This window comes from Notothenia rossii, assembly GCF_949606895.1.
Source record: "Notothenia rossii genome assembly, chromosome: 11".
NCBI lineage: Eukaryota > Metazoa > Chordata > Actinopteri > Perciformes > Nototheniidae > Notothenia > Notothenia rossii.
In genome coordinates this window covers 48,656,424-48,682,627 of record NC_136910.1, presented here as the reverse complement: position 1 = coordinate 48,682,627, position 26,204 = coordinate 48,656,424, and the positions used below count along the sequence as shown (strand labels likewise).

The 26,204-nt window shown below is 41.8% G+C and overlaps 2 protein-coding genes across 3 annotated transcripts; both read right to left on the bottom strand.

Annotated features, from left to right (window-relative positions):
- Window positions 1–1,537: 1,537 nt before the first annotated feature.
- LOC307025466 (uncharacterized protein) lies at window positions 1,538–15,627 on the bottom strand. 2 transcript variants are annotated; one of them, XM_079660165.1, is made up of 4 exons: window positions 15,100–15,627; window positions 11,260–11,578; window positions 3,337–3,406; window positions 1,538–3,050 (listed from the first exon to the last, which is right to left on the bottom strand). In XM_079660165.1, exons 2-3 carry the CDS (start codon window positions 11,541–11,543, stop codon window positions 3,364–3,366), a joined length of 327 nt encoding a protein of 108 aa, XP_079516291.1. In that variant the 5' UTR covers window positions 11,544–11,578; window positions 15,100–15,627; the 3' UTR covers window positions 1,538–3,050; window positions 3,337–3,363. The 2 variants fall into 2 exon arrangements, with proteins under 2 accessions (XP_079516291.1, XP_079516290.1); XM_079660164.1 differs by having other exon boundaries at window positions 11,260–11,581; window positions 15,100–15,624.
- A 1,572-nt stretch (window positions 15,628–17,199) lies between these two features.
- LOC307024328 (vitellogenin receptor-like) lies at window positions 17,200–26,183 on the bottom strand. The gene is made up of 20 exons (XM_079658385.1): window positions 26,003–26,183; window positions 25,313–25,528; window positions 24,991–25,220; window positions 24,785–24,914; window positions 24,368–24,561; window positions 24,083–24,269; window positions 23,529–23,741; window positions 23,241–23,424; window positions 22,922–23,123; window positions 22,647–22,811; window positions 22,324–22,542; window positions 21,929–22,156; window positions 21,673–21,807; window positions 20,913–21,117; window positions 20,722–20,847; window positions 20,188–20,295; window positions 18,225–18,452; window positions 17,847–18,147; window positions 17,608–17,716; window positions 17,200–17,353 (listed from the first exon to the last, which is right to left on the bottom strand). The coding sequence occupies exons 1-20, from the start codon at window positions 26,082–26,084 to the stop codon at window positions 17,288–17,290; spliced, it is 3,528 nt and encodes a 1,175-aa protein (XP_079514511.1). The 5' UTR covers window positions 26,085–26,183; the 3' UTR covers window positions 17,200–17,287.
- Between the last annotated feature and the right edge of the window lie 21 nt (window positions 26,184–26,204).

The window sequence follows — 26,204 nt, the reverse complement described above, 5'->3', positions numbered from 1 at the left end:
CAAGATTATAACTTTTCCTCTTCATTTGACCACTTTATCCAAAGTGATCAATTATAATTACAATAAGTTCAAATTCAGTCCTGCAAGAATCTGTTTGAAATGTAGTGTTAACTTCAGAAATAAGAAGTGTCGTTTAATTTAATTGGATTGAATTGGCCAGGGTTAAGTCAAAAACAGGTCGACTTTGTTTACTTCTGTAACATAATGACGTCAACTCGCGCTTGTATTGGATAGCACTCCAACACATTATACGTGATATCTTAAGGGGTGGGACCTCTCTAAGCAGTTGACCAATCACAACAGAGCCGGCCAGCTAACCAATCAGAGCAGACTGGGTTCTGGTTTCAGACAGAGGGTGAAAAGAGGCGCTGCAGCACAGGCAGTATGAGAAAATAAAGAGCTTTTTGAGCATTAAAGCATTGAAACATGTCATAGAGGCACAAAATACAAATATGAACCGGAAAATTCTCAGAAAAGGGACCCTTTTAACAAATCTTTGATATTTTAAATAAAACATTGATATGTTGTGAGTTTTGTACATTTTATTTGAAAGTTGGTGAACATGCAGCAAAATACATACAGAACAAAAAGTGTATGTGCAGTAAAGATATGATATACGTACATGCCAGTGAAATTTTTAATTAGGGGTACTGAGTCATAAATCAGTTAACCACAGATCAGCTTGCTACAGAGCCAATATGATCCCCGTTGACATCAGGACAGCAGAAAGCTTACACATCTTCTGGCGCAGACCGAAAACTCATCTCTTTCGACTCCACTTCGAGCAATAAAATGAAAAAAAAAGAACCTGCACTTACATACTAACAAAGCACTAATATACTAACAAAGCACTTATATACTAACAAAGCACTTATATACTAACAAAGCACTAATATACTAACAAAGCACTTATATACTAACAAAGCACTGGCTTATCTAAAGCCTGTTGAGTAGCACTTGAAATGGTTTGGCTCTATGGAACCTGATGTACTATGATTCTGTTTTCTTCAAGTTTGTATCTTCTTGATCGAATGCACTTATTGTAAGTCGCTTTGGATAAAAGCGTCAGCTAAATTAAATTTAATGTAATATACAAACTAAGTAAATATCAGTTGCACACACATATTCTGCACCTATCAGCAGTAGTGATAATAATAAAAGCAAAACAAAATAAACACAACAAATTATTATTACAGAATAATACAAGTCAAAAGACAAGAGATATCTTATATATATATATATATATATATATATATATATATATATATATATATATATATATATATATATATATATATATAAGATAGATGTATCAGGCTTTTGTTTTAAACTGTCTGTGTCAAACATTTATGACAAGAGAGGAATTTTAAAATGAAGTAAAACAGGATCTGAGGAGGTGTGCACTGTGTGCACAAGTTTCAGGTTATTGGCATATTATATTCACCTTTCAAAAGGACTCCTCTCGATCAGGACACTTCAAAGGCACTTTTTCTCCAGCTATTGTGTTTAGTAAAGTGGAAAATCAGCAATAAAATCCTTAGTTTTGGTGGTTTACTGCAGATTTGTTGTGCAAACATTTTCAAATGTTTCCATCTCTTAAATAAATGAGGCAAACATATTTCAAATAGACATATCAAAAGAGTATACATCGTTGTGACCTATAACTTCTGACAGAGAAGAATGACATACTTTTCAGCCAGTTTTGTGCACACAAAGGGCACACATGATTAAATAATCACCTTCTATGAGCATATCAGCTTGTTGAAACATGTCTGACTATGGAAATGTTGTGTAATCCAGCAACACAAAAACAGAGGGATAGACAATATCATAAAGTGTTGGGTATAGTTGATGCTATAGGCTGTCAAGAACTACAAAAAGCATATAAAACATTCATTCAATCAGCAGTGTAGGAAGAAAATAGACAATACAGAATAAAAAGCTCTTAACACTGGCTATCTTACTCAGAGTGACTAAAATAAACGACAAATCCAATCGGGTTAATGTCCCCGTCTTACCCTTTGTGAAATTGATTGCTGAGGAAAGCATTTTTGTTTTTAATACCAGTAAAAAGTCACTCCTTTTAGCAGATAGTACAAAAACAGGCCAGCAAGAATCCTTACTGTTGGACTCAGCTTTCTCTGCATTTAGCAACTGCTGCGTCAGAGAGCAACTGATTTGCATTATTTTACCTGATGTAGCCAGTGTTAGAGGACACAATAGGCTCATCTATGGAAATAAGCTATATGAAACGTGATTAAGGAAGTACAAATGTGCTGTAAGCAGATCGTGACATTTCTATTTAAACTGCCAAAGTCACGATCATTTAGTCCGTTCATTTCTTGCAATGTGAAAAATGCAATCAGTGTGTGAAAACTACTACTACACCAAAATGGTTCCATGTAATGTTGTGATTAATTGTTAGGATTTTGTATTATGTTTAATCATTGTTCTTGAGCACTATTGAGCCACAGTACCTCATCAAAATTCTATAAATATTCAAACAAACCTCCAAAGCTGGTGATGAATGCAGGGCCCTAGCAAGGACATCTCAAACATTGTATTGTGCTTGTAAGAAAATAATAGGGTCAACCTAATTCTCAGAGATGTAGAAAACAGTTTAAAAAGGTGGCTGCAAGGAACATCTTTAATGGCCCAAATCCAGTTTGGTGCCAAATACATACATGTAAACATACTGTTAGTCAGTCTCCTGTTGCCTTTCTAAATGAACAGCTTGAAAGCTCTTTGATACACGCTGGCCTTTTGACATGAATGACTTGCCTGTCCTCGTCAAATGATACACGGGAAACAAAGCAGGGACGTTGTGTCTCTGTCAATCCCTTTAACGTTCAGTTCAATATTTCAGTATTTGGGTTTCTTTGATGTTGCAGCATCAGTCGTAGAAGAGGGGCCACCAGTCATCAAGAAAGAATGGTGGATCTGATCTGTCCTTTTTTTTTACTAAATTCATCAAACTGCACTGTAAGCGTGCTGCAGAAGAATGCTGGTGGAAGCTCAAGCGTATCACTGGCCACAATGCCATGTTTGACCTGGAGAAGAACAGCAGAGTTATTATTCTTGTGATCATTTATCCACCAAATGGTGTGAGGTTAAGGACCCCTGTGGCGTTTGGACCAATAGCAGCACTACAGAGCATTTTTGCTTGACGTGGGTACATTAAGATAACCAACAAATTGCAAATAAAAGGCAGCAAATATGAAGTCAGTTTAAAAAAATGATATTGAAATTAAAGGAAGATACTTTAGTAGACTTAAATCCTCTACTACAATTTCGTAATCGCACACAAATATTGAATATTTCCTTCTGAACACTTACCTCCGAGATAATGGAGAGTCATCCAAATTACACAGCGATGTTGTAGCCTTGTTTTGCTGCCTGTTGTTTCCTATTAGACAAAACAAACAAAATGAGTAAGTCTTGCTTATGATGTAAAGTAAACACACTGTTATAGCACATACAACAAATTCACTTGGGGTGTTTTGAAAAGCTAAAATAATTGTTGCCAAGTTGCGACACATGTAACAAAATATCCTGCTTTTCTGTGTACTTACAGTGGGGACAAAACTTGCCTATCAAACATTGGGCCAGACTGACATTCTTAAGAATCTATGGTAAGGTATGGTCACTCACTGTTTATTTAGTCACCTACTCTTAGTCTGCTCAGCTAATGTGACCACCAATGATCATTTTTATTATCCTATTCATCAGAATACTTTATTTATCCTGGGGGAAACTGGTGAAATCCAAGATACATCTTTCTCTCGAGTTAACATTTTTGGGATATTTTGATACACTTCAAAAGTAATATAAGAGGATCAAAATCAATGTCATGTCTTTTATATGGTGATGGTGGAATAAAGATGTAGTTAGCTTGATATAGCTCAAAGATTAAATTGAGAGAGAGCAAGCGCATTTCGTGGCATCTGCAGGCAGTGGCAAGTACTTCCGGCATCTGCCACAGATGCCACTACTTGCCGAGGCATCTGCCGCTGCAGAACGGGAGTTGCAACAAGATGCCGGGCCCCGGGGTAAGAGAAGGTTTACGGTAGCTGCCACTCGCCTTCTGTGGCAAATGCTGCTGTTTAAACCTGTATTTATTATGTAAAATGTCGCTGTTTAGGCATGACTTTATCGAACTGATCTGTACACAGAATTGCATGATGTCCGATATTTATTTTTCAAAAAGATTACAAATTATCATTTCCATTCAATTTTACTTGGAGAACGTGGTTTGTTAAAAATAAATAAACGTGCTATTTTTTTAATAATAGTCAAGATAGCCTATATTATAAGTAAATAAAGACAACTTATTGACATTAAGATCTATCAATTGACCAGAGGTGAGAAGTAGGCTAACTAAGTACATATACTCAAGTACTGTAGAATCTGTGCCCTCTTGCATCTCCACATCTTCTGCATTGTGTTTGTTTATCCTGCGGTGCTCTTTTCTCCTTGTGTAGTTTAACGTGCTTCGGACGTGCGCTAAACTGCGTGCACGCTTTCGAGCTGTGTGCTGGCGATCACTGTCCTGAAATTAACTTTGAGCATTTATTGTTGCTTCTTTACCAGCTGACTTTGTCTAGCTTTATTTATTACTCTCTCTAGCGTCAGTTCAGGATCCATTTGTAATTGTTCTGATAGTCTTTTATCTTTCAAACCGACCACAATTCTGTCCCTCACCATTTCATCATGAAGAGCGCCATATCCACAGTGCTCCGCCAGGCAATGCAGCGCTGTATGGAAGCTGTCAGCCGACTCGCCCAGCTCCTGCTGTCTCTGATTAAACTTTGCCCTCTCAAAAATTATGTTTCTACATGCCACAAAGTGTCCATCCAGTCTTCTAGTAACTGTCCCATACTCACTCGCTTCCTCTGGGAAGAGCAACTTGCAGGTTAGACACACCAGTGAATAAATGTGTAGGAAAATGATGTTTACACTAGATTTTCTAAAAAATATACAGAAATATACACTACAGTGACATCTGGCGTCGTTTTTGAAAGACATTTTTACTTCCGCGTAAAAAAAGCCTCCCCACGTGACCTCCTGCGTGTGACGTAACATGGGGGAGAGCGGCCGGTCTAACGTATGAATAAACATGGATCACAATGCTAGTTTTGACACAGAAGAGGTTGAAAATATTTATTCGAATGCATATGATTATAATTATGAGCCTGCTAGGCGTCCAAGAGACCAGGAGCAGCCAAGGATTAGAAGAAATAACGGCCATAGGCGAGAAATGGAGCTGTGGTGTGAGGAGAACCATTGGAGAACAGGGCAGCTGTCTTGGTGAGTGACCGGTGTTCTGGATTAACTGGTTTCCCGATCAACTGGTTTACAGAGGTGGGGCACAGTTTAACCTGGGTGGATCACAGTTAAACTTTGGCGGATCCCATTTTTCCCTGGGCGGATCGTAGTTTACCTTAGAGAATCACAGTTTACCACAGCTGAGGACTTCTCCACGCTGCTTTCAAACTGTGAGTAAACAACGCACGCTTCACTTGGAGGCTGTCTGAAGGTGTACACAGGTCTCAGATGGACTTGGTATCACATTAAGAACGATATTCAGTAATTAGTCTGGCATCAATAGCTGGTTTAAATGATTTATTGGAGTTCGCAATGTTTTGAACAGACATCCCCAGTCAACTCGTTTTTCTTTTTGTAGTCCTCGCTGTTGGCGTCCGGATATCGCCATCGTAACCACAACCCCACACACTGTTACTGAATGTGCATCAAAGTCTTCCTACCGGGCCAAATATACCAAAAATATTTATGTAGACGACAGAAGAAGCGATCGAAATGTGTATTTCAGTCGAAGGCCACGCCCCCCACCTCTGTAAACCAGTTAATCCGGAACACCGGCGTTAGCTACAGTTAATGTTAGCTAACGTCAGTCACATCACAACATTGTAAAGTTAGCTATCATATATCAAGCTATAACTAAAAGTAGTATTGATAATATAGTAACGTTACTGGCAGGACTGTTGATACTGATCCATAACAGAAACTAATGCGCAAGTATCAGCCGTATCTCGCGTTACCTAATGCAACTCCACACTACGTGCTGTGTACCGGAGGGGAGAGAGAGAGGAGCGAAGGGGGGACAGAGATGTAATACGGTTTCCCTGATAAACGTTTTGTTTGATAGGCCTCAGCTGTGGAGATGTGCTGCAGGGAGGTGGATGCCCCTCAAACAACGCACCCAGGAACAAAAGCTAGCTCCGGTCCTTTTCCTGTTGGGGAAACTGTGGACTCGATGTCCTGATAGGCTGGAGTGTGTGCAACCTGCACAACTCCAGCTCACCATGATTAAAAATGGTGAAATGCCCTTATGTCTTTTAAAAAATATCAAATCCTGCATTAACTTTTTTTAATTGTAATTTTCAGGCAAGGTTAAGCAAAAATCTATTTAAAAAAAAACCCTGCAAGTTGCTCTTTAAGTGCAGAGAAGTCAGTATGTCCTCTCCCTCTTCTCCCATAGTGTAGAGGGTATTCGCCTGATTGTCGTCCGGTTGTGTCTCTAATCCAGACGCAATGCGGAATCCTTCAAAGCGTTTTGTCCATTTAGGCCAGTCATCTGCCTTGAAAGTGAACTTTTCCGGTGGTGAGACTTGAAACGCTAGCTAGCTTTAGCCTCTTCCTTGGCGTTCCACGGAAAAAATAGACGACACTGACGGCCCCTACACACGGCGGTGTGCGTTGCCGCTTCAACGCTTCTGCCCATTCACTTTGAATGGGGTGACGTCACGATTCGCCGAACAGCATTCTGGGAGCAAAGTAGGGCTGTGCAATTTAATCGATCCTGCGATATATATCGATATTTTGTTTCCCGAGAAAGTATCGATATTTCAGCCGCAGGTATCGATACATTAACTCCCATTCAAATCCCCCGTGTTCCGCCTGGCACTCTGCTCGCTGCCCATTCCCCCCCGTTCGCTTTGCACGAAGAGCGATTACGTCAGCCAGCCGAGCCGCTAGTGTCGCTGGAGAGCATTTCTAGATACACAGACGTCGGTGTCTTCTTCTCGCAGTGAGTGCGAAGCGGTTCAGGAGAATGGCGGCAAACATTAACCACACTGCAGAGGGTCTTCTCTACCAATCCCAAACCACTCCCTCGACGGAGTGAACTCCGTCTGTAGCCACACTCGCAGCTCAACGAGGCTCCCTCCTGTCAGATGGAGGGAGTAAATACAGCAGCAAGCTTTGGGACGGCCTCCCCTCTCTCCGGCAGAAACAGGAAATACCGTAACTGTATGTAACAACGGTTTCAAATCAGCATCTCTTAGACAAAAAGTTTAAATTAATAACTCAAATAAAACTCCTAACATCTTTCATTGTGTTTCAAAGCTCTTTTAGTTTTAAACCTGATGTTTATAAGCTTCTTAGTTTTTGCAACGGTCTGTAAATATACACAACTTTATAATAAAATGCACACATTTACCTTTTTCTAGACTAAACACAGTTATGATCCTAAGTTAAAACATATGAAGTTATCATGAGGTTGTTAACATCGCAGTTTATCAGTGGATGTTTGCTGGAACTACTTAACAGCAGCGGACACACACAGCGCGACTCCGGTCAGGTAGAGACCGGTCTCAAGTCAGCACCGCTGCAGACTCGCTGTTTGAGGGCTTGATAGCCCACTCCCCCTCCATACCGCTCAACACTCGTAGGCGGACCCTCCGTGTGAACGCGCAAATGGAGGGGTAGGGTGTACGGGGCGGTTTGGGAATGGGCCATCGTCACTGCTCAGAGAAGTGCACTTCTCCCAGACCACGTTGATCAGATTATATTCCTGAACAAAAATCTGAAGACAATGTAGATGCAGTTATGTAGAGAGGAGCCTTTCTGTTTAGTGTTTTTGGCTTAAATGTTACTCCTTTGGACTTGAATTATTGGCAGGTACATTTTACATTAAATGTTGTTCTTAGTGACTTGAATTATTGGCTACCTCATATTCTGTGTTAAGCTAAAAATGCTGTAAAGGAATCTGTTCAGAACAGGCCACCTGCTGCACCTTTTAATTCTCCATTGTCCATTGTGATACTGCACTTTATGTACTTACGTTTCAAAGGCTTGTAAGCTACAGTTGGCACTGTTTCAATAAATGAAACACATTTTCTCACCACATCTTTTGAGTCATTTTGTCCAGCATTTGCAAGCTGTAGACTCTCTGTCTAGTCAGAGCCATATATTGTATAATTGATGCTTTCAGTTTTCAGTTGAATTAATTCAATCCAAGTCAATAGAACACTCACAAGATGTCACCAAAATCACACTGTCCCTTTAAAATCTTTCAGAAAATGATGTAAGTGTATCAAATTATATCGAATTGTATCGAATCGTATCGTTGGCTGAATATCGTGATATATATCGTATCGTGAGCTCAATATCGTGTATCATATCGTATCGTGAGATTAGTGTATTGCTACAGCCCTCGAGCAAAGCGTAGCTCCTCTCGCGGTGCTCGGTGCAAAAGTAGAGCAATGTTCTAATTTTGCCGCCTCGACGGAGGCGTCAGCCAATCGGATCATATGCCAGTACAAGCTCTAGCCAATCAAACCGCGTGCTTGTGTGTCTGGGGTGGGATATTCATGTGATTGGTTATTGGTCGAGTTTCAGGCCCCCCCGCCGGCAAGCGACAACGCAAGCCGCCGTGTGTAAGGGCCGTAAACCTCACGTACATTTCGGTCCACTGGACACTAACATTGACTTGTTAATGTCTCGTTTTCACTTCTGACACCATGTTCTATTGTTATAAGTGTTCACTATAACTTATATAGAGGCTTTTGTATAGGAAAGTTTTGGACCGACGTGTAGGTTGACTTGCTCACGTTTATTAATTACTGATGCACAACAGTTACATCTCAAAGGTTCCTACCCACCTAGTATGCCTGATACTACAGCAGGTACTTCCGGAATCTGTGGCAGGTACTTCCGGCATCTGCCACAGATGCCACTACTTGCCGAAGCATCTGCGGCATATGCCACTACTTGCCGAGGCATTTGCAGCTGCTGAACGGGAGTTGCCACTAGATGCCGGGGTAAGGGAAGGTTTACGGTAGCTGCCACTCGTCTTCCGTGGCAAATGCTGCTGTTTAAACCTGTATTTGCAGATGCCACTACTCCGTGGCATCTGTGGCAGGTACTTTCGGCATCTGCCAGTTTCGAAAAACAATAAAAGGTTTGGATAAAAAAAAACATGAATTGTATACTTTAGTAGACTTATTGTATACTTTAGTAGACTTAAATCCTCTACTCTAGAGAATTTTGATGAGGTACTGTGGCTCAATAGTGCTCAAGAACAATGATTAAACATAATACAAAATGCTAACCATTAATCACAACATTACATGGAACCATTTTGGTCCAGTAGTAGTTTTCACACACTGATTGCATTTTTCACATTGCAAGAAATGAACGGACTAAATTATCATGTCTTTGGCAGTTTAAATAGAAATGTCACGATCTGCTTACAGCACATTTGTACTTCCTTAATCACATTTCATATAGCTTATTTCCATAGATGAGCCTATTGTGTCCTCTAACACTGGCTACATCAGGTAAAATAATGCAAATCAGTTGCTCTCTGACGCAGCAGTTGCTAAATGCAGAGAAAGCTGAGTCCAACAGTAATGATTCTTGCTGGCCTGTTTTTGTACTATCTGCTAAAACACTGTCATGATTGTCTAAACGGAATAGCATGGTTTGTTTAGATTTACTGATATCAATATAAAATAAGAATCATCTGAAGCATTGAGAAATGTTGCTGTGTATATATACTATTTTTGGATTTGGTTATTCTTAATGTCTTTCTCAAATAGTCAAAAACGTATAATTTCGAGACAAACCTGAGGGAAATAAATTGAAATTGTTGTTTGTGCCATACAGTTAGGATTTTGAAATCTGAATAAATATAAAGGCTATAAAATGAAAAATCCCAGATTTAAAAACATACAGCCCCTCCCAAAAAAGTGTATTTGTGACGTAGATTAGGCAAACTGTAAAAGTATAGCCAAAAAAAAAATGATGAGTATCAGCTATTAATGTATTTTATCATTTAAATAATTGAAATAAAAATGTTTAATGAGAATTAAAATATTAAACAACAAAACGGATACAATGACATTAATCTGTTTATTAACAACGAAGATACAAATGATGTACATATGCCTAAATTTAAAATAACACATTTATACATGTGTACAATAAAATATAACTGTCCTTTGCCTCATTTATAAAGTATAAACCTTAGCATCTCACTAGTGGCCAGTGCAATCAGTTACAGCTGCCCTAAGTCTGCAGCTTGATTGATTGAAAAGTTTATTAACAGCTTGTATATTGGGTATAGTACAGTACAGCTCAAAACATACAATTGTTAAGGGGATGCAGACCAGAGAAAGACTTTCGTCTTGTTTACATCAGGGTCCCCCATTTCCAAGTCTAATAACACCAGTGTGCACGTTTCTGTGTCAATACAGATATTTATTTGTCTTTACTAGTAATAATACACCTGGTTTATCATAGCAAGCAGTGGAAACTCCAGTCCCCCCCAGAAGCGACAATTGCCAAGGGAAGCAATGTCAGCTGGGCTTGCGTTGCAACCATAGGTTACAACCAGTCTATGGTTGCAACTCACTCGCCAATGTTTCTCTCTTGTATAACAATATATTTGTAGTACTATCATAAATATAGCACGTTTTATTTTTAACAAACCACGTCCTCCAAGTAACATTTAATACAAATTATAATTTATAATCTTTTTGAAAAATGGAGATCGCACATCAGTCCTGTGTACAGAACAGTTCGATAAAGTCATGCTTAAACAGCGACATTTTACACGATAAATATGTGAATTTGCCACGGAAGGCGAGTGGCAGCTACCGTAAACCTTCTCTTGCCCCGGCATCTTAGTGACAACTCCCGTTCACCAGCTGCAGGTGCCTCGGAAAGAAGTCAAATAGATTTATTTTTAGTAAAACATAATTTCAACTTCAGTTTAACATATAGCAGAAAGGAGGTGTTAGGGAAGAGCTTCAGAAGTTGTTGTTTACTTCCGAACCAGGCTAGCTGTGCCTCTGCTTGCTAACAGTCTTTATGCTAAGCTAGGCTAACAACACCCCGACTCAAGCTACTTTAAAACAACTTTCAAGCTAACTTTTTTACTTTTAAACTAATTCTTATCAAACATTTTTTACCAAAACGTTAACATTTTCCCTTAAGAACAACATATTTCAGTACCTGTTCCTCTTCTTCTGCTTCTGACTTATCTTGGCAACTAAGAAAGCCACCATGAGCACCCCGAAGATGACGGCCAGCACGCTGAGGCTCAGCGGGAGGCTCAGCGCCCCGTTCACCGTGTCCTCGCAGGCCTCTCCCTGGTAGCCCAGGTCGCAGTTGCACACGAACCCGGTGCCGCCCCCCGGTGGACTCAGGCAGGAACCGTGGTCGCTGCATTGAATCTCTCCACATGTCAGCAGGCTGAGGTCGATGCCTCTCGGTTGGGGAAGAGGGAAGGAAGTCATGGTGGAGGTATGGCAGGTAGACGGGGATCACTGGGCTGCTGAGGGAGGCAGTGATGTATAGAGAGTGAGACGGAATTAATGAAAGGAGACCACACCCAAATCACAATAGGTTAACATGACAAAGAGAAAAGTATTTTCTGTAAGATGGATGTCCTCAGGGGCTGGGTCAGTGTGCAAATACTTGTAGTTGCCTTCCTTCAAGTCTGTTTAACTTTGGCGCACTACTTTACGAGTAGTGATTTCACTAATCAAAATGAATCATTATTCATGTGATTACTTCTGTAAGGAGCCCCTAAATGTTCATGAAACAATTAGATACTTTCTCTGTGTAAACATTTTCTTTTTAGTGGTGCGAACGAGAAAGTATATTGTGCGCACGAGATCCAATCCACCTTCCATACAGATAAGTGGCTGTGGTGATGTGGTTGTGCTCATACTAATATGTTAAAGGTCCCATGATATGACCATTTCTACTGCTCATAATTATATTGGTTAGGTCTACTAGAATAGATTTACATTGTGCAATTTTCCAAACTTACATTGGTTTCTCATACAGCTCTGTATAGTAGCTATGTGTATTCACTCTCTGTCCTAAACGGCTTGTTGGTGCTCCCGTGAGCCCATTGTGCTCTGATGTGTGTTATGTGTTACAATGACATTTGTTAGCAACCAGAAAATGATACCAGTAATGACAAACAGAAGAGAATGCTGCGTGGGGTCTGGGTGCCGTGTTGGCGGGACGTTGCGAGGCTCGCTGCTGCAAGGAGCGGACAGTGTGAGCTGTCTTACTGGTGTGATTTCCTGGTAGGCGAGACACAGCGAAACTCAGCCCGAGGCGAGCACACACACCCGCACTAGTGATGGGCATTTCGAATCCCTTCGGGGACACAAATCTTTTGATTCAGTTCACTTTAAAGATTCGTTCACCGGTTCGCGAACGACTTCTGGTGATTTGCACGATTCGTCTTTGTACTTAATTCGTTTAGTGAGTCTTCACTGCTGCCGAAGTCCGTACAAGAAGTTTGCTGGCGTAAAATGTATGATATTAAAACACATTTTACACCTCACCTTGTTGCCCCATTAATTATGCTCTGGGAATAGGCTACATATTATTTAAGAAATATAATTGGCCATTGTTAAGTCTCATAAATGTGTGCCTGACTATACGATGTACTACAGCAGGCTAGCACGTTATACTTTCAAACCCATGCACGTACTATGTGGCCTAACTTTAATCCCAAAGCATTAAACTCCATTTGGCCGAGTTCAAAGTGAATCAAAAAATATATCCTCTACATCGGTGACGATTTATTCATATGCTATGTACCCATCTACTTTTGTTTACCTTTAGCTAGCGGCTAAGCTAGTGGGACGCTACGGAGCCCAGCTATCCGCCCTCTGAAGCTTTTAGGGCCGACAGGGGGAGGAGAATGTCCCGCTAACGCTGTGTGTGTGTATTTCACATTAGCCGGACGCTATGGAGCTCAGGTATCCGCTCTCTGAAGCTTTTAGGGGCCGACAGGGGGAGGAGAATACAACGCTGTGTGTATTTATCGCTAAGCTAGCGGCTAAGCTAGCTGGACGCTACGGTTCAGGTATCCGTCCTCTGAGGCATTTATGGCGGACAGGTTGAGGTGTGTGTGCGTAAACATTCAGCCACGTGACATTCAGCCAGACTCTCACGAGAGTTTTACACTAGAAGGATCCTTTCTAGTCATAACCGTGGACAAGCGTACTGACAGCGCAGCGCGTCATACTTCCTGAATGAAAAGTCAACTACTATTATAATTAGACAAATATGAAGACGTTAAACTTTAAACATCCATGACTTAAACACTTTATCCAGGATCAAAGCCACATAGCTGCACCTGCAAGGTGAATACAGCTGGTAAAAGAAAAAGTGTTTGAATGCGTACATTAACAGGTTTATGATATCACTGCCCCGTCTAAGACACGATCTGACTTTAATTACATTTGTCTCGAGTGTTTCGTCAACTTAAAATGCTTAAAATAATACTTCTGCATGTAGTATGTGACACTGAGTGTTGCACGGCCAGATACGACTCAGCTGACTCAGATAAGGAAATATATGATACATGATGTGATATGCCGCGGACTGTACTGGTACTTTGATCCGGTTACTTATGTTGTGGCAGATATTTAAGTAAGCTTTCTTAACGCTAATGTTAATAGTCAGATTGCTCTGAAGATGGGAGGTGATATTCTATAATGTTTACGTTCACAGTCAGTTGATTTTTGCCGGCCGTCTTTCCTGCAACGGCAGTTTTTCTGTATTTCCTTTCTCCTGTAATGTGACTTGATCGCTTTAAACTCTGCACACTGAGCTATGATTGGTCAGCTGGCGGTGCTTTCACTGAGTTGATCTCTTAGCCTGCAACCTAACCTGCTCCGGGGCAGGTTAGCCGCTCAGCATAAGTTACCATGGAGATCTAGCCTGCTAAAAAGAGAACCAGCTTCGTAAGACCGGAGAGCCGCAGTTTTCCCAGAAGTTAGCCGGCTAAGCGAACATCCTGCTTCGTAGTATACCCCCCAGGCACATGTCCAAGGGCCCAAAGTGTCAGGATGTCACCTGGCATTTATCTACAAAATGTCACTCAACGAGACATCATACCAGGCAGGAAAACACTCAAGATGACCACAAATAAATGGTAAGAAATTACTAAAAAGAGATGCAAACAAATGACAGAGGTACAAAAACTCTAGTCAAAGGTAAAAGCAAAACAAAAGAAAGGACAACAACTATTCAAAAGTGACAATTACAAAGAGACACAACATGACCATAAAGACACAAAATATAAAAAGACATTAAACAACTACAAAGTAACAAGTTGATTTCCATGGCTAAACAATTATGGAGTCAGTGTCTTGCTTCTTTGTAGGAGGTGTTGTGTAGCGTCTCACCCTCAGACATATTTTACTTTTAAATGATCACATACAAATGACCAAATAGGCCTAACAGCATAACACTGCAGGAAGTGTAAGAAACTATAATAATTGTTCACCTTGCCATTATTCTTTCCCGAGACACAAGGAAGTACTCCTTGAAGCTACCCCAGTTGTTTCTTTGTCAACAACAGAGGAACAACCCTAAAGGGGGACTGACCCCACCCGAGTCTTTTCAACTCCTATCAAAAAAACATCAACCTTATCCAAAGAACAGAATAAATGCAGGTTAAAGATTCACTGTGATTCACAAAGCATTTAATGAATCTGTGCAAAACATATTCACTACTGGATGAATACAAAGATAAAAGTAGGTTGGCATGCCTGCTACAATATGACGCTTTACTAGAGAGGCTGAAGATAGTGTTGCATCACAGCCGCCTAAAGCATTCAGACTAGTGTTGGAAAAGGTACTTCAAAGATTTAAGAGACAAGACTGACCATTATCAAATAATTGATTCTACTTTTCAAGCATGTCGTTCATTAGGTTTCCCCACCAGCACTGCAAGATGGTACCAAACACTGACTTTGGGAATAGAGATACAGTAAAAACAACATTTTTAAATATGACAAATGAAATACGTCTACTCACCGAAGGAAAGAAAGCTAGCAGATTCTTTGTGTGTGAGCTAAAAGTCCTGGGTCTTTGAAAAATTATTTCCTCTCTCAGTGAGGGAATGTGCAACAATAGGAAGGAGGGAAGAGGAAGAAAGCCGAGACCTGTGAATACCTGCCTCCTTTTTTTCCCACAAGCACACACAATCTCCTACTCCGCCCCTTTATCTTATGTTTAAATGGGGTTGAGTCATATACTGTACACACACTCTTGCTCACACCAAATATCCCTGCCATATATGTAGCAACTCTACATTTCACAAGGAGAGTTCAAACTAATCTTATGCTTCAGTTAATAGCTGACTCACACTGACTCACAACACAATGCTCAGGCATCCCTGGGAAAAATAAACACCCAGGGCACCAAATAAAACGAACATTTGACGAAATTTACAAGAAATGTTGAATAATTTGAAGCAGGGCATTGATTTTATGATATCAAATGTGTCATTCGTCTTGGGAATAGGATGCTGAATAACTCGCGTACACCCTTTCTGTACCTGAGAACTATTTCTTACTGAATTACAGTGGTTGTGTTTGCTATTTAAGTGGGGGGAGGGAAAGGAGAGAATGCAGGTTGGAACAAGAAAAACTGGCAAGACTCGCATGTCTGTGCATGTCTGAGGTTTATTTAGCGTTGAACGGCTAGCCTTAGCTCTCGGATATCTTTAGACATTTTTTACTTACAGTTAATGCATTTTATTACTGCAACTGATCTGTTGGTGGCTCATACCAAACACAAGTCAGTCAGCAGCAAGAATCCCAGGCATTGTCTTGTGACTGAAACATGGCTGTGTGTACTCTGCTCAGCGGCCCGTGGTTTTGTTGCCAAGCCCTTCCATGTCCTCTGAGCACTGTCAAATATATACACTCCAGTTTTTTAATTGATCCAATTAAGAAACATCTCCATGCTCGTGAGTTCATGTTTTGGAGAAAAAAAAAATACAAGACAATTGTTTTTCAGCAGTTCTCACATCAGAGAATTGTTTCCTTGAGGAAGCTCAGTGCAGTGTTGTGTAAGGGTGGTTAAGGCAAGTGATCATTATCTCCTGAAGCTTTCCTGCAAAGCTGGGTGGAGGCCACTAGGCAGAGCAGACATGCCCGAGGGATTGATATTCAATATATCTGGGAACGCCCTGAAAGGACCTGTATGTCAAAGGTCTAATTAGATCTAAGTGTTTAATAATGCCAACAGCTTTAATTCATAAGCTCAAAGATATTTATTTAAATGAATATCGTTACATCGCCAAATTAGGTAACAATGAGTCAATGCCCCACTGATGATCGATAAATGCTAAATAGTGGGAATCAAAGTAACGTTTTCCTTATGTATTGCAGACATGTATAATAGTTAACACTGTTACTTTGATCAGAATAACACCTTGGGACTTTTTAAAATCACAGTGGAAGTAGTAATTTTGATAACAGATGAAACATACACGCCCATGTTCTGACTCTCCTGATAGAGTTTGGCAAGAGGAAGTACGAAAACAAAAAGATCTTTCATAGCAGATATGTTTCTCTGGAACCATGAATAGGTGACAAAAAGGGAAACAAAATGTCACGAGGAAGCATTTAGTCGAAACTGGTATCAGATTACATAAGGGCTCACAGGTACTGCTGTGACAATGTTTTGGCATCAGACACTGAAAGATCTGTGATGAATGCAGTCACACCAGACACTAAGAAAACACATGAGCATTGTTAGCATAGCACCGTTGTGATGACGCTTCACATGGAACCGCGTGCCGTAAAGGACACATTCTGAAAGTATGTTTTTGATAACACAGCAATACTTTAGCTGTCCCATCATTTAAAATGTGGAGGTTGTGCACAACAACTCTCCCACCATCTTTCTCCATTTGTGTTATTGTGTGGTCAAAATGTAAAACATAGAGAAACAAAAAAATGAAAATAATCAAGTTGCAGGCCACAAACTTTGATTTTAAATATATTGGAATGTAATCAAACCTGTCCATGAAACCCGGGCTAAATGAGAAGCTGAACATGTGTTTGAATTGCTAAGGAGCATCAGAAGTAAGTGTGTGGATAGATTTAAAACAAGCAGAGCCAGAGCTTTGGATATTTTTCACATTTATTGCACCATAAGAGTCTTGACTGGCACCAGGTGTTTACAGGATGCCTTATTTCAGGAAGCAGAACTTCTATGTGAGCTGTAGAGACTTCATCACGAGCGGGGGGTTCTTCGTATCCACCGGGGAATCCAGATCCTGGGGACAAGAATGAACCTTTACAGTCTAAATCAAGTGTAAGTTCTAAAAAACAATCAAATGAAAATATTGGTTTATGTTTCTGGCTGGATGTTTTGGGGACACATTTTTCTGGACTTAATTGAGTAGGCTACTTAAAAAATAAAACCCGGCAGGTTTATAGGTAAGCCATATCAATGGTCCATAATCCAAAAGTTAAAATAATCTCTGCTTTTTATCCAAATGAATTTCCTGTCTGTGGCCTCAGGCTTTACCTCGCAGTCGGAGTCGGAGTGTTCACTTGGCAGACCCATGTTGGCCATCAGAGTTTCCTTCTCTGAGGATCTGCTTCTGATCGTCACCCAGGTGTTCCTCACTTGTCTCCTGTTGAAATCTCAAATGTTAGTTTCTTCATAGATCAGACTTACATCAAACTAAATCATTCTGAAGTAGTGTAGACCAGTATGAATCAGTCCTTTGAATAGACAACAATCTTGCTGGACGTCAGTTTTACCTTCTATTGTACAGAAATCCAGCCAACATCAATGCAGCCAGGAGGCAGAAGACCCCCAGGATCATCCCCACATGGCTTTTCCCAGTTGCTGCCTCCTGACAGGACTCTCCCTTGTAACCGTCCTCACACTGGCAGCGGTCCGTTTTGCCCTCCGTGATGCAGCTGCCATGGCCGCTGCACAGCTGGAGATCACAGGACGTAGAGGACTTTTTTATTGAGGGGACAGAGTTCAGTTTGGCTTTGGGGAGAGGGCGGACGTTGCTGGATTTGCTCCCGGGAGATGCAGAGTTAGGGTTTGGACCTGAAGAGAAAATCAGGGGTGGGGTTAGGTTTTGTTTTATAAATTGTTGGGTTATTAAAGATGTGCATTAGACTCACAGTCCTGTTCATCAGACTGGTCAGGACAGTCCACGTGTCCGTCACAAAACTTGCTGATGCTGAAGCACTTGCTACCGTCGAAGCAGGACTCCTCTCCAGAGGGGCAGGCGGGCAGCGGGGTGCAGGAAGCACCGGAGAAACCCCGACCACATTTACACGTGTTGCCCCCGGGGTAGGGCAGGCACAGGTGGACACATCCGCTGTTGTTCTTGGAGCAGCTATTAGTTCCTGGAAAAATATTGGTAAACAGATGTAGACCGTCATTGGGAGGACAATCAAATGTAAAGCTTTTCACACATCAATTAAAACATGAGTACAAATAATAAAAGCTGTCCTCTATTTAAAATGAATTAATCTCTTTTTAAATCAGAAGTTGTTTTCAGTTCCTGACAAATCTCCAAAGTATCAACAGCATTTATTAGTTTATGTTTATAGGATCCTCTTTAACTTCCACTATGGTTGCTCTTCATCCTGGAGTTTATTTTTGGAATCAACACTGTTAAGGCAATTTACAAAATGTCTGTACATAATATACACAAAGGAAAATCTCCTGGCAATTACATATTCTGCTTTGCCTCTGTAAGGAAGCTTTCAGTGCCAGGCTGAACATGTGAAACAAGGGTGTGTCGAAATGAGTGAATGGATAATTGTGATAGAAGAATAATTGGGCTTCTGGATGTGTGCCAGTTGTTCTTATAATGCTCTGTACCATTGTGCAAAGCTCCATGTTGACAACTGTGCACCATCTTAGAATTGTAATATTTAACGTCAAAGATTCACAGTGATCGTAAATACAATACCGCTTTGATTATGACCCCAGCAGAAACTGTTACTCACTAAATCAATAAAGACTGTCTTCTACGATTGGCCTCTTCAGTTATTCCCAAAGTATTTGCCTCGTCTGTCTCACTTTGATTCAGATGCTGCTTCAGTGGTTATGAAATGTATTCATGTTGGTCATACAAGCATTTTGTTAAACATCAGCAAGACTTTGCCGTGAAACCATATTTGTGCACATATATGCTTTGACTGCAGGAGTGTGTGACAGTTGGGATAATAAGCAAGAGGGAGGAGTGTGATGAGATCGATTCATCGTGGCTCTTTCCCACAGCGCTGTCTCTCTGCAGGGTCGCATCACTCTATTCAACCATTCAACTCAAACTGAGCCTAAGAGAACCTTTAAGAGAATCTTTTCACTCTGCCCTGAGTGTCCGATATCACACTTTGTCTGTGTGCTGCATTCAGGAACACAGCTGAGGTTAAAATACAAGTCCGCAGATCGAGTAATTCCTGACTTTATACTGATTTTTCATGCTTGCTTTTATAAATTAGTGTCTGCAGGCCTGTTTGTTATCATGACAGGCATCATTGTATTATGTGAATAGAATTTCAGTGTTGACGAGCCCCTTTCATATTTTCCCTGGCCCTACAGCTTCTGATCTGTCAGAATCTACATGTGATGCATGTCAGGATGGCATGTGGTAGTTAAATTGTCGCTGGTGAATCAGCTCAAGTGTTATGCTATTTTCTAACTTAAATACTGATCTTCAGAGAAGCTTAACAAATATGCTCTTAATCAGGATTCTTGCTTGGAGAGGATGGTGTTTATTTTTTTAGCACTTTAGTCTGTTTACAACTCCATGATGTGCTGTACTACTAGCCAACTCATTTCCTTTACTTATACAGTAATACATTTTAGCAGTTGTACTTGTCTCCTGTCACAAGTAAGACACTGCACTCTGAATTAAATGTAAAACTGGATGTTAAACAAGATTGTGTATTTTTAGGTGTTTGTCCTTATTTGGACTGTGTGATTTAAAATACTTTATTTTAATAATAATTTAATTCTGTGTTTGTGTCATGACCCCTGCTCCATAGTTTCCTACTGCTCGACATGCTCCCCCTGCCCTCTAGTGGCCAGTGAAGAGTATTCCAATGGTCTCACTTCTAGAAGAACGCTTACCGTACTGACTGTCGTTGCTGTAAGCTTTCACTTCCACCAAAATGGTCTTTGTCTCAAACCACATTTGGTTGGACTGGAGGCCGTCACTGAACCACAGTTTGGTAACATCTACAGTTGGAAATAAGACCAAAAATTAGCAAAAAAGTGGCATAAACATAGTTTTCTTTCTACAGAGCAGAATTAGAAGCTACTGATAGGGCGGGTAGTGAGGAAATGTGTGTTCTGAATATAAAGATTTAAGTAACAGATCTGATCGAGGAGATGATGCTCGTGATTGTAAGTGGATGTTTAATAATGTAGAACGGTAGAGATTACTGAGAAGAGGTTGTTTAAATTATTCATCGTTACATTAGTCAGCTCCCTGAAGGGGATGAAGACAGATGAGACGCAGGTGAAAGCTAAAATGTTTGGGAAATGAATTCTACGAGCAGGACTGATCATGTAATAGAGCCCTAAACCTTCCACCCGGCGACACTATGGGAGCTTGAGTCTTAGGATGTTTTAAAAACTGTTATCCACTTCCCCTGCTCTTACCTTTGTCCTGGCTGACCCAGAGGAGGATGTTCTCAATATACGTGAAGGAGATGAGCAGACCAGGCCCGGTGTTGTACTGTTTGTATCCTGTTCCATCCACTCCTATAGAGCTGATTACACCTTCCCCTGAAGAGAAAGAGTTGTTCAAATATATGCAAGTCATCAAATATGTGCGGTTTCTTTAAACTCACCTGTGTCAGCCCAGTAGACCCTGTTTGGATCTTGATGGGAGAAGACCAGCGAGGTGGGGATGCTCGACCTCCTCCACAGCACCACTTTGTTACGGCCGTCCATCCAGGCGCAGTTCACCTCCGTCTGGCTCTTCCCACCTGCCACCACAAATGCTGTGTAGCAAAGTAGTCCCGAGGGGGGGTGCAGGGCGATGGATGTGGTGCCCTGCGGGGATGAACAAAACCCAGGCTTAGTTTACAAGGGAATACAAATAATTGCAAAAACAGAAGTGTATTAGGGCAAGCAAGGAAAGGAGATTAAAGACATGAGGAAATGTATACAGTGAATAAATCACTAAAGAGGGGACTCCGTACATATGATTGCTTCAAATGTGATACTTGTACTGTAAGTCAAGGTACTTCACATTTACAGCATAACACTGATTATTGAGAGATTAACTCCAGTCCTTTCACATGGTGTTGCGAGACTCGTGAAGTGTTGTACTATGCGCTCATGAGTCTTGTAAAATACCGTTCTTAAATTTTTTAAATGCATTGTGTTATCCTGGTAGTAATCCCCAGTTTAAAAAAAATGTAACTAATCTGATTAGGTACTTTCTGTAACTGTAAAAGATTAGTTTGAAAAATTCAAAAAAAGGTATCCTAATTGCATAACGCTGTTACAGGTACTCCGTTCCGCAAGCCTGTTAGGGAGGAAGGAGTGAGTGAATATTGAGGTAAGAGAGATGATGTATGAGCGGTGAAGATCAGCCTATGTCACCTTCAGTGATCCCTGCAGCAGCGAGGTGGTGTAGGCATCTTTCCGGGAGGTTACATGAAGATCAGGCCTGGCGATGCTGCTCCAGTAGAGGTTAGAGGTCACCCAGTCCACTGCCAGAGCTGTGACCGCATCGTCCTTGTGTGATGGAGAAGTTTTCGGAATACATTTCACAAGGGAGTGACAAACTGACTTCAAGTTGAATAAATAAAAACGACTTGGGAGTTGCTATTTCCTTTGAATAGCTGATTATGCCTACCTCCAGCTTTAGGATTTGTCCTGTAGGAATCAGTCCCTGTCTCGACGTGGAGCCGCTCAGCTTCAGCACATCCACAGATCCCTGTCTTGCATCCGCCACAAACACAGAACGCTCCTGGATGGACACGTCCAGTGCCGAGGCCTCAGTTACCCCGGGCAGGGCTAAGACTCTGCCGTTTGGCATCTTTTTCAGAGCAATACCCTCACGACGCATGGAATTTAAGTGCACCTGCAAGTGAGGGGAAGTTGAGTAAAACAGGAAACAAAAAAGAGTGAGCAGGAGAACAAAAGGAGGATTCAATGTGTATTCATTCCAAGTGGGAAGAGTCTCTAAAATGCAAATCCCAGAAGTAGGAAGGAATAAAAGGCCCACGGGTCATCTGGTCTTTTCCTCACCTGGTAGATAGTGGTGCGAGACAGAAGCATGATGAAGGTTGAATCCGCAGGTAGAGAGCAGGTCTTCTTGTTCTTGGAAAGGAGCAGCCCCTTTGGGCATCGGCACACTGCTGTAGGGGGGCCCGAGGGTCTCGTAGCCGGGGCCAGCAGGCAGAGGTGGGAGCAGTGACGCTGCTCGCAAGGACTGGATATGTCCGGCTGCGAAAGTGCGTGCATCAGCTGGGGAGAGAATTATAATAAGTGTCAATAGCTGGCAACTTCTTTCTTAGACATTAATTATAAATGATTTCAATAACAAACAGCATTACAAGTTGAAGACTCACTTTGAGCCCAAATGGCTGCCCTGGTCTTTTCAGGAGAACCTTCTGATCTTTGCCGGTGTTCTTATCAGCTGAGCGGATGGTTCTTCTTTTAGTGTCGGACCAGTAGACTCTGTCATTGAAGACGGCCACCGAGAAAGGACTTGGCGTTTCGTCCAACTGGAGGATCTAGTGTAAAAAGAAATACCGCCATCATCATTTGCGATCATGAAGGAAATCCTACAATGTTACATTTTTGCAGCCAATAAAGTATTTTTTCCATTTCTGAGGTTGTTTACCTTGACATTTTCTCCATCCAGAGAGGTGGAGCCGATGCAGCGCATCTTCTCGTCGGCCCAGTACACCCGGTTGTCCAGGAGGTCGTAGGCCAGACCGATTGGCCAGCGGAGGCCCTGGCTCACCACCACCTTCCTTTTCGATCCGTCCATCCCGGAGCGCTCGATCTGAGGGGTGCTGCCGATCTCAGACCAAAGCATCATCCTGAAAGAAGTATGCAATGATGAACAGTATGGGGTTGGGTTAAAATGTGGAACACATTTTTATAGTACAAGGAGTCTCTCCACGGTTTTTTTTTAAAAGCAGGTTTTTGCAGCTTACCCTCTGTGTGGCAGCAGGACCAGTGAGCTGGGCTGCTCCAGGTCTTCTCCCAGCACCACCGTGTAGTCCTGGGATGTCACCGGGGTATTGCTCAGCTTCACAGCCAGAATCTGACCCACCAGTCCATCCACCCAGTACAGGTTCTTACCAATCCAGTCCACAGCGATGGAGTCAGACTTTACTCCTATAGCAAGATTTTATTTAGCAAATAATGTTGCTGGGTGCTTAAAATCAAAACACTTCTATTCATTCCATTTGTTTATACTTCATATGTTTAGACAGCCTTACCTTTGATGAGTGTCCCTTTGCTGTTTGAGTCTTTCATGTCAGACCAGCGGATGCTCTGGTAGTCGGGGCTCAGCCAGTAAACTCTCTGTTTAGCCCAGTGATAATCCAGAGAGAAGACGGGCCGGTTGGCCGAGGACAGAAGACGCAAGGTGCTGCTGTGGACTCCCTGCACTAAGAGCTCGGACTGCACCGAGGCCAGAAGCAAAGGCTCGTCTAGAGATGCAAACATGACAGGTGAGTTCTCTATTCAGGAGTGAGTAGCAGAGTCCGATATAAAGAAAGCACACACATTGAAAAGCAAGAATCATGTTATAAAAACAAACATGAAACATTTTCCCCAGGCATATCATTTCATTTTTAATGTTACAATTGTAAAATGACATGGCTTGATATAGACTGCATGTCATGGGGAATGTTAATGGTTTGATTAGTTATACTTACCAAATTGTTTCAAAGCAGCTACTTTAAAAAATGTTTGGAACATTCTCTCAGACTTTGAATGTTTGAGTCAGCTTCTCAAAGGCATTGCGTTCACATAAGAGACGGTACAGTACCTCTGGTCTTGCAGCTTTTGTTGTCAGGCTCCAGGTAGAAGCCAGGAAAGCAGCTACAGATGTAGGACCCCTGAGTGTTCAGGCAGGTGTGTTTGCACACGGCCTGCGGCACAGTATTGCACTCGTCAATCTCCACACAGTACAGAGCACTGGACTGTAGTCTGAAACCAGCAGCACAGTAACAACTCTGCAAAAATGAGGGGGAAAAGGGCATTCGATCTGTGCACCATTCATTTGCAAATAGAGTCAAAATGATTTGTTTCAGATGCATTTGTCTGTACTGACCAGTCCGGTTGGGGTGCTGACACAGTGGTCCTCACAGCGCGGAGCTGACGGGCTGGAGCAGTTGTGTTGAGCGCATCCCGCGCCCTCGTCTGAGCGGTCGGCACAGTTGGTGAGGCCGTTACACACCAGGCTGGGGTCCACACACTCACCGCTGCCACACTGGAAAAGGTGAGAGGGGCAAATTCTCTGGCTGCCTGTAAAAGGCAGATAAAGAGACATTGTTCTCCAGAGTTCCTCTAAAATATATTTCATTAATGCAGGACTAAACATGGGCTATTTCGTCATCCTGCAAATTATTAGAGCATCTTTATAAAACTTATTTTATCCAAAGAGTCCCTTACAATAAAAAAGTCTGAAGTAGAAAATAAACTGTTCAAGGGCGTGGCATGGGAGAACATTTGAGGATAACATGCTCACATTTGTCCTCGTCCATGTCGTTGTGGCAGTCTGTCTTCCCGTCACACCTCCATGACAGAGGGATGCACTGACTGCTTTCTCCACACTGCCACTGGTACTCCCTGCACTTTGCTGGCGACAACACGCAGTTCTGGATACAAATGATGAAACCCAAGTTTTACCCACCGATTCCAAACACTCTAAAAAAACATCCTCCAGTTCCTCACCTTCTCGTCTGATCCATCATTGCAGTCTTCTTCGCCGTCACAGAGCCACTCCTTCTGCAGGCACTCGTGGCTGTTTGGGCATCTCAGCTGTGTGGGGCAGCGGGGGGGTCTCATGCAATGCGCCTCATCAGAACGATCGCTGCAGTCCGCGTATCCATCACACCTCAGGGCCTCGGACACACACTGACCACTGAGACAGCGGTACTGCTCCATGGCACAGGACACCGAACCTGGAAAGATAAAGCAAATGTGTAATTCATTGTGAAGTTTGTTTTATATACAGCTTACTTGTAGTGAGTTTCTATATATTGACGTGACCTACCACACTTCTTTTCATCAGACCCATCGGTGCAGTCTCTCTCTCCGTCACACAGGAAGGTGTCCGGGATACAGCGAGTGTTGTTGTCACAGCGATGGCGGCAGCCCTCGGTCTGACTCGAACAGTCCATTTCGTCAGATCGGTCTTGACAGTCGTTCTGCCCGTCACACACCTTCTCTGGTGGGATGCATCGGTTCCCGTGAGCACACCGGAACTCATCTGAGGAAGAGGAAAGAGACTCCTCAGAAATAATCCATGGCTTTTAGAGCACACATGATCAACTGATTGAAATGCTAAGTGTCCAGTTCATACATTGTTTTAACAACTGGTAGTGTCCTGGAACATAGGTACATTTAGCCCTGTACTAAATAGACAGTCAATTTATAAATCTATAAAAACAATTCAGGAGAGAGTGAAAAATGTATCAACAGTACAAATAAAGAGAATGTGCTATAAAATATACCAGAAAATAAACTATAAAATGTATGTTGTTACTCGACAATATTTGATTTGATTTAAAAAGGTGACTGTTCAGTTTAAAACATAAAAGTCACCATTTGATGCTCTGTTAAATATTATGGCTTTTAGATTATTTGCCTCATAATACCATGTGACTCAATCATCGTCCCAATTAAGCATGTTGTGTCATTGCTTTAAGCCGATTTTCTCACCGGCACAATACACATAACAAACCTGTTTTGCACTTGGCGGCACATCCCTCTTCGTCTGATCCATCGTTGCAGTCCCTCTCTCCGTCACACAGATGGCTGTACATAACACAATCCAGGCCGTCTTTACACGGCTTGAAACCTGTGCGGCACTTCAACGGGGCGGATTTGGCACCGAGCGCATTGGAGGCTAGGCACGGAAAAATAATATGCATTTAATGAGATCT

Bases quoted from the DNA above. Each gene is read 5' to 3' on its own strand.
- LOC307025466 (XM_079660165.1), bottom strand. From the start codon at position 11,543: ATGACTTCCTTCCCTCTTCCCCAACCGAGAGGCATCGACCTCAGCCTG. The intron at 3,407-11,259 runs GTACTGAAATAT...TTTGTCTAATAG, and splicing joins AAGCAGAAGAAGAGGAACAG to GAAACAACAGGCAGCAAAAC.
- LOC307024328 (XM_079658385.1), bottom strand. From the start codon at position 26,084: ATGTACAGCCATCTGTGTGACGGAGAGAGGGACTGCAACGATGGATCA. The intron at 18,148-18,224 runs GTGAGTCTAATG...TTTTCTCTTCAG, and splicing joins CCAGTCTGATGAACAGGACT to GTCCAAACCCTAACTCTGCA. The intron at 17,354-17,607 runs GTAAAGCCTGAG...TCTTGTCCCCAG, and splicing joins ACTCCGACTCCGACTGCGAG to GATCTGGATTCCCCGGTGGA.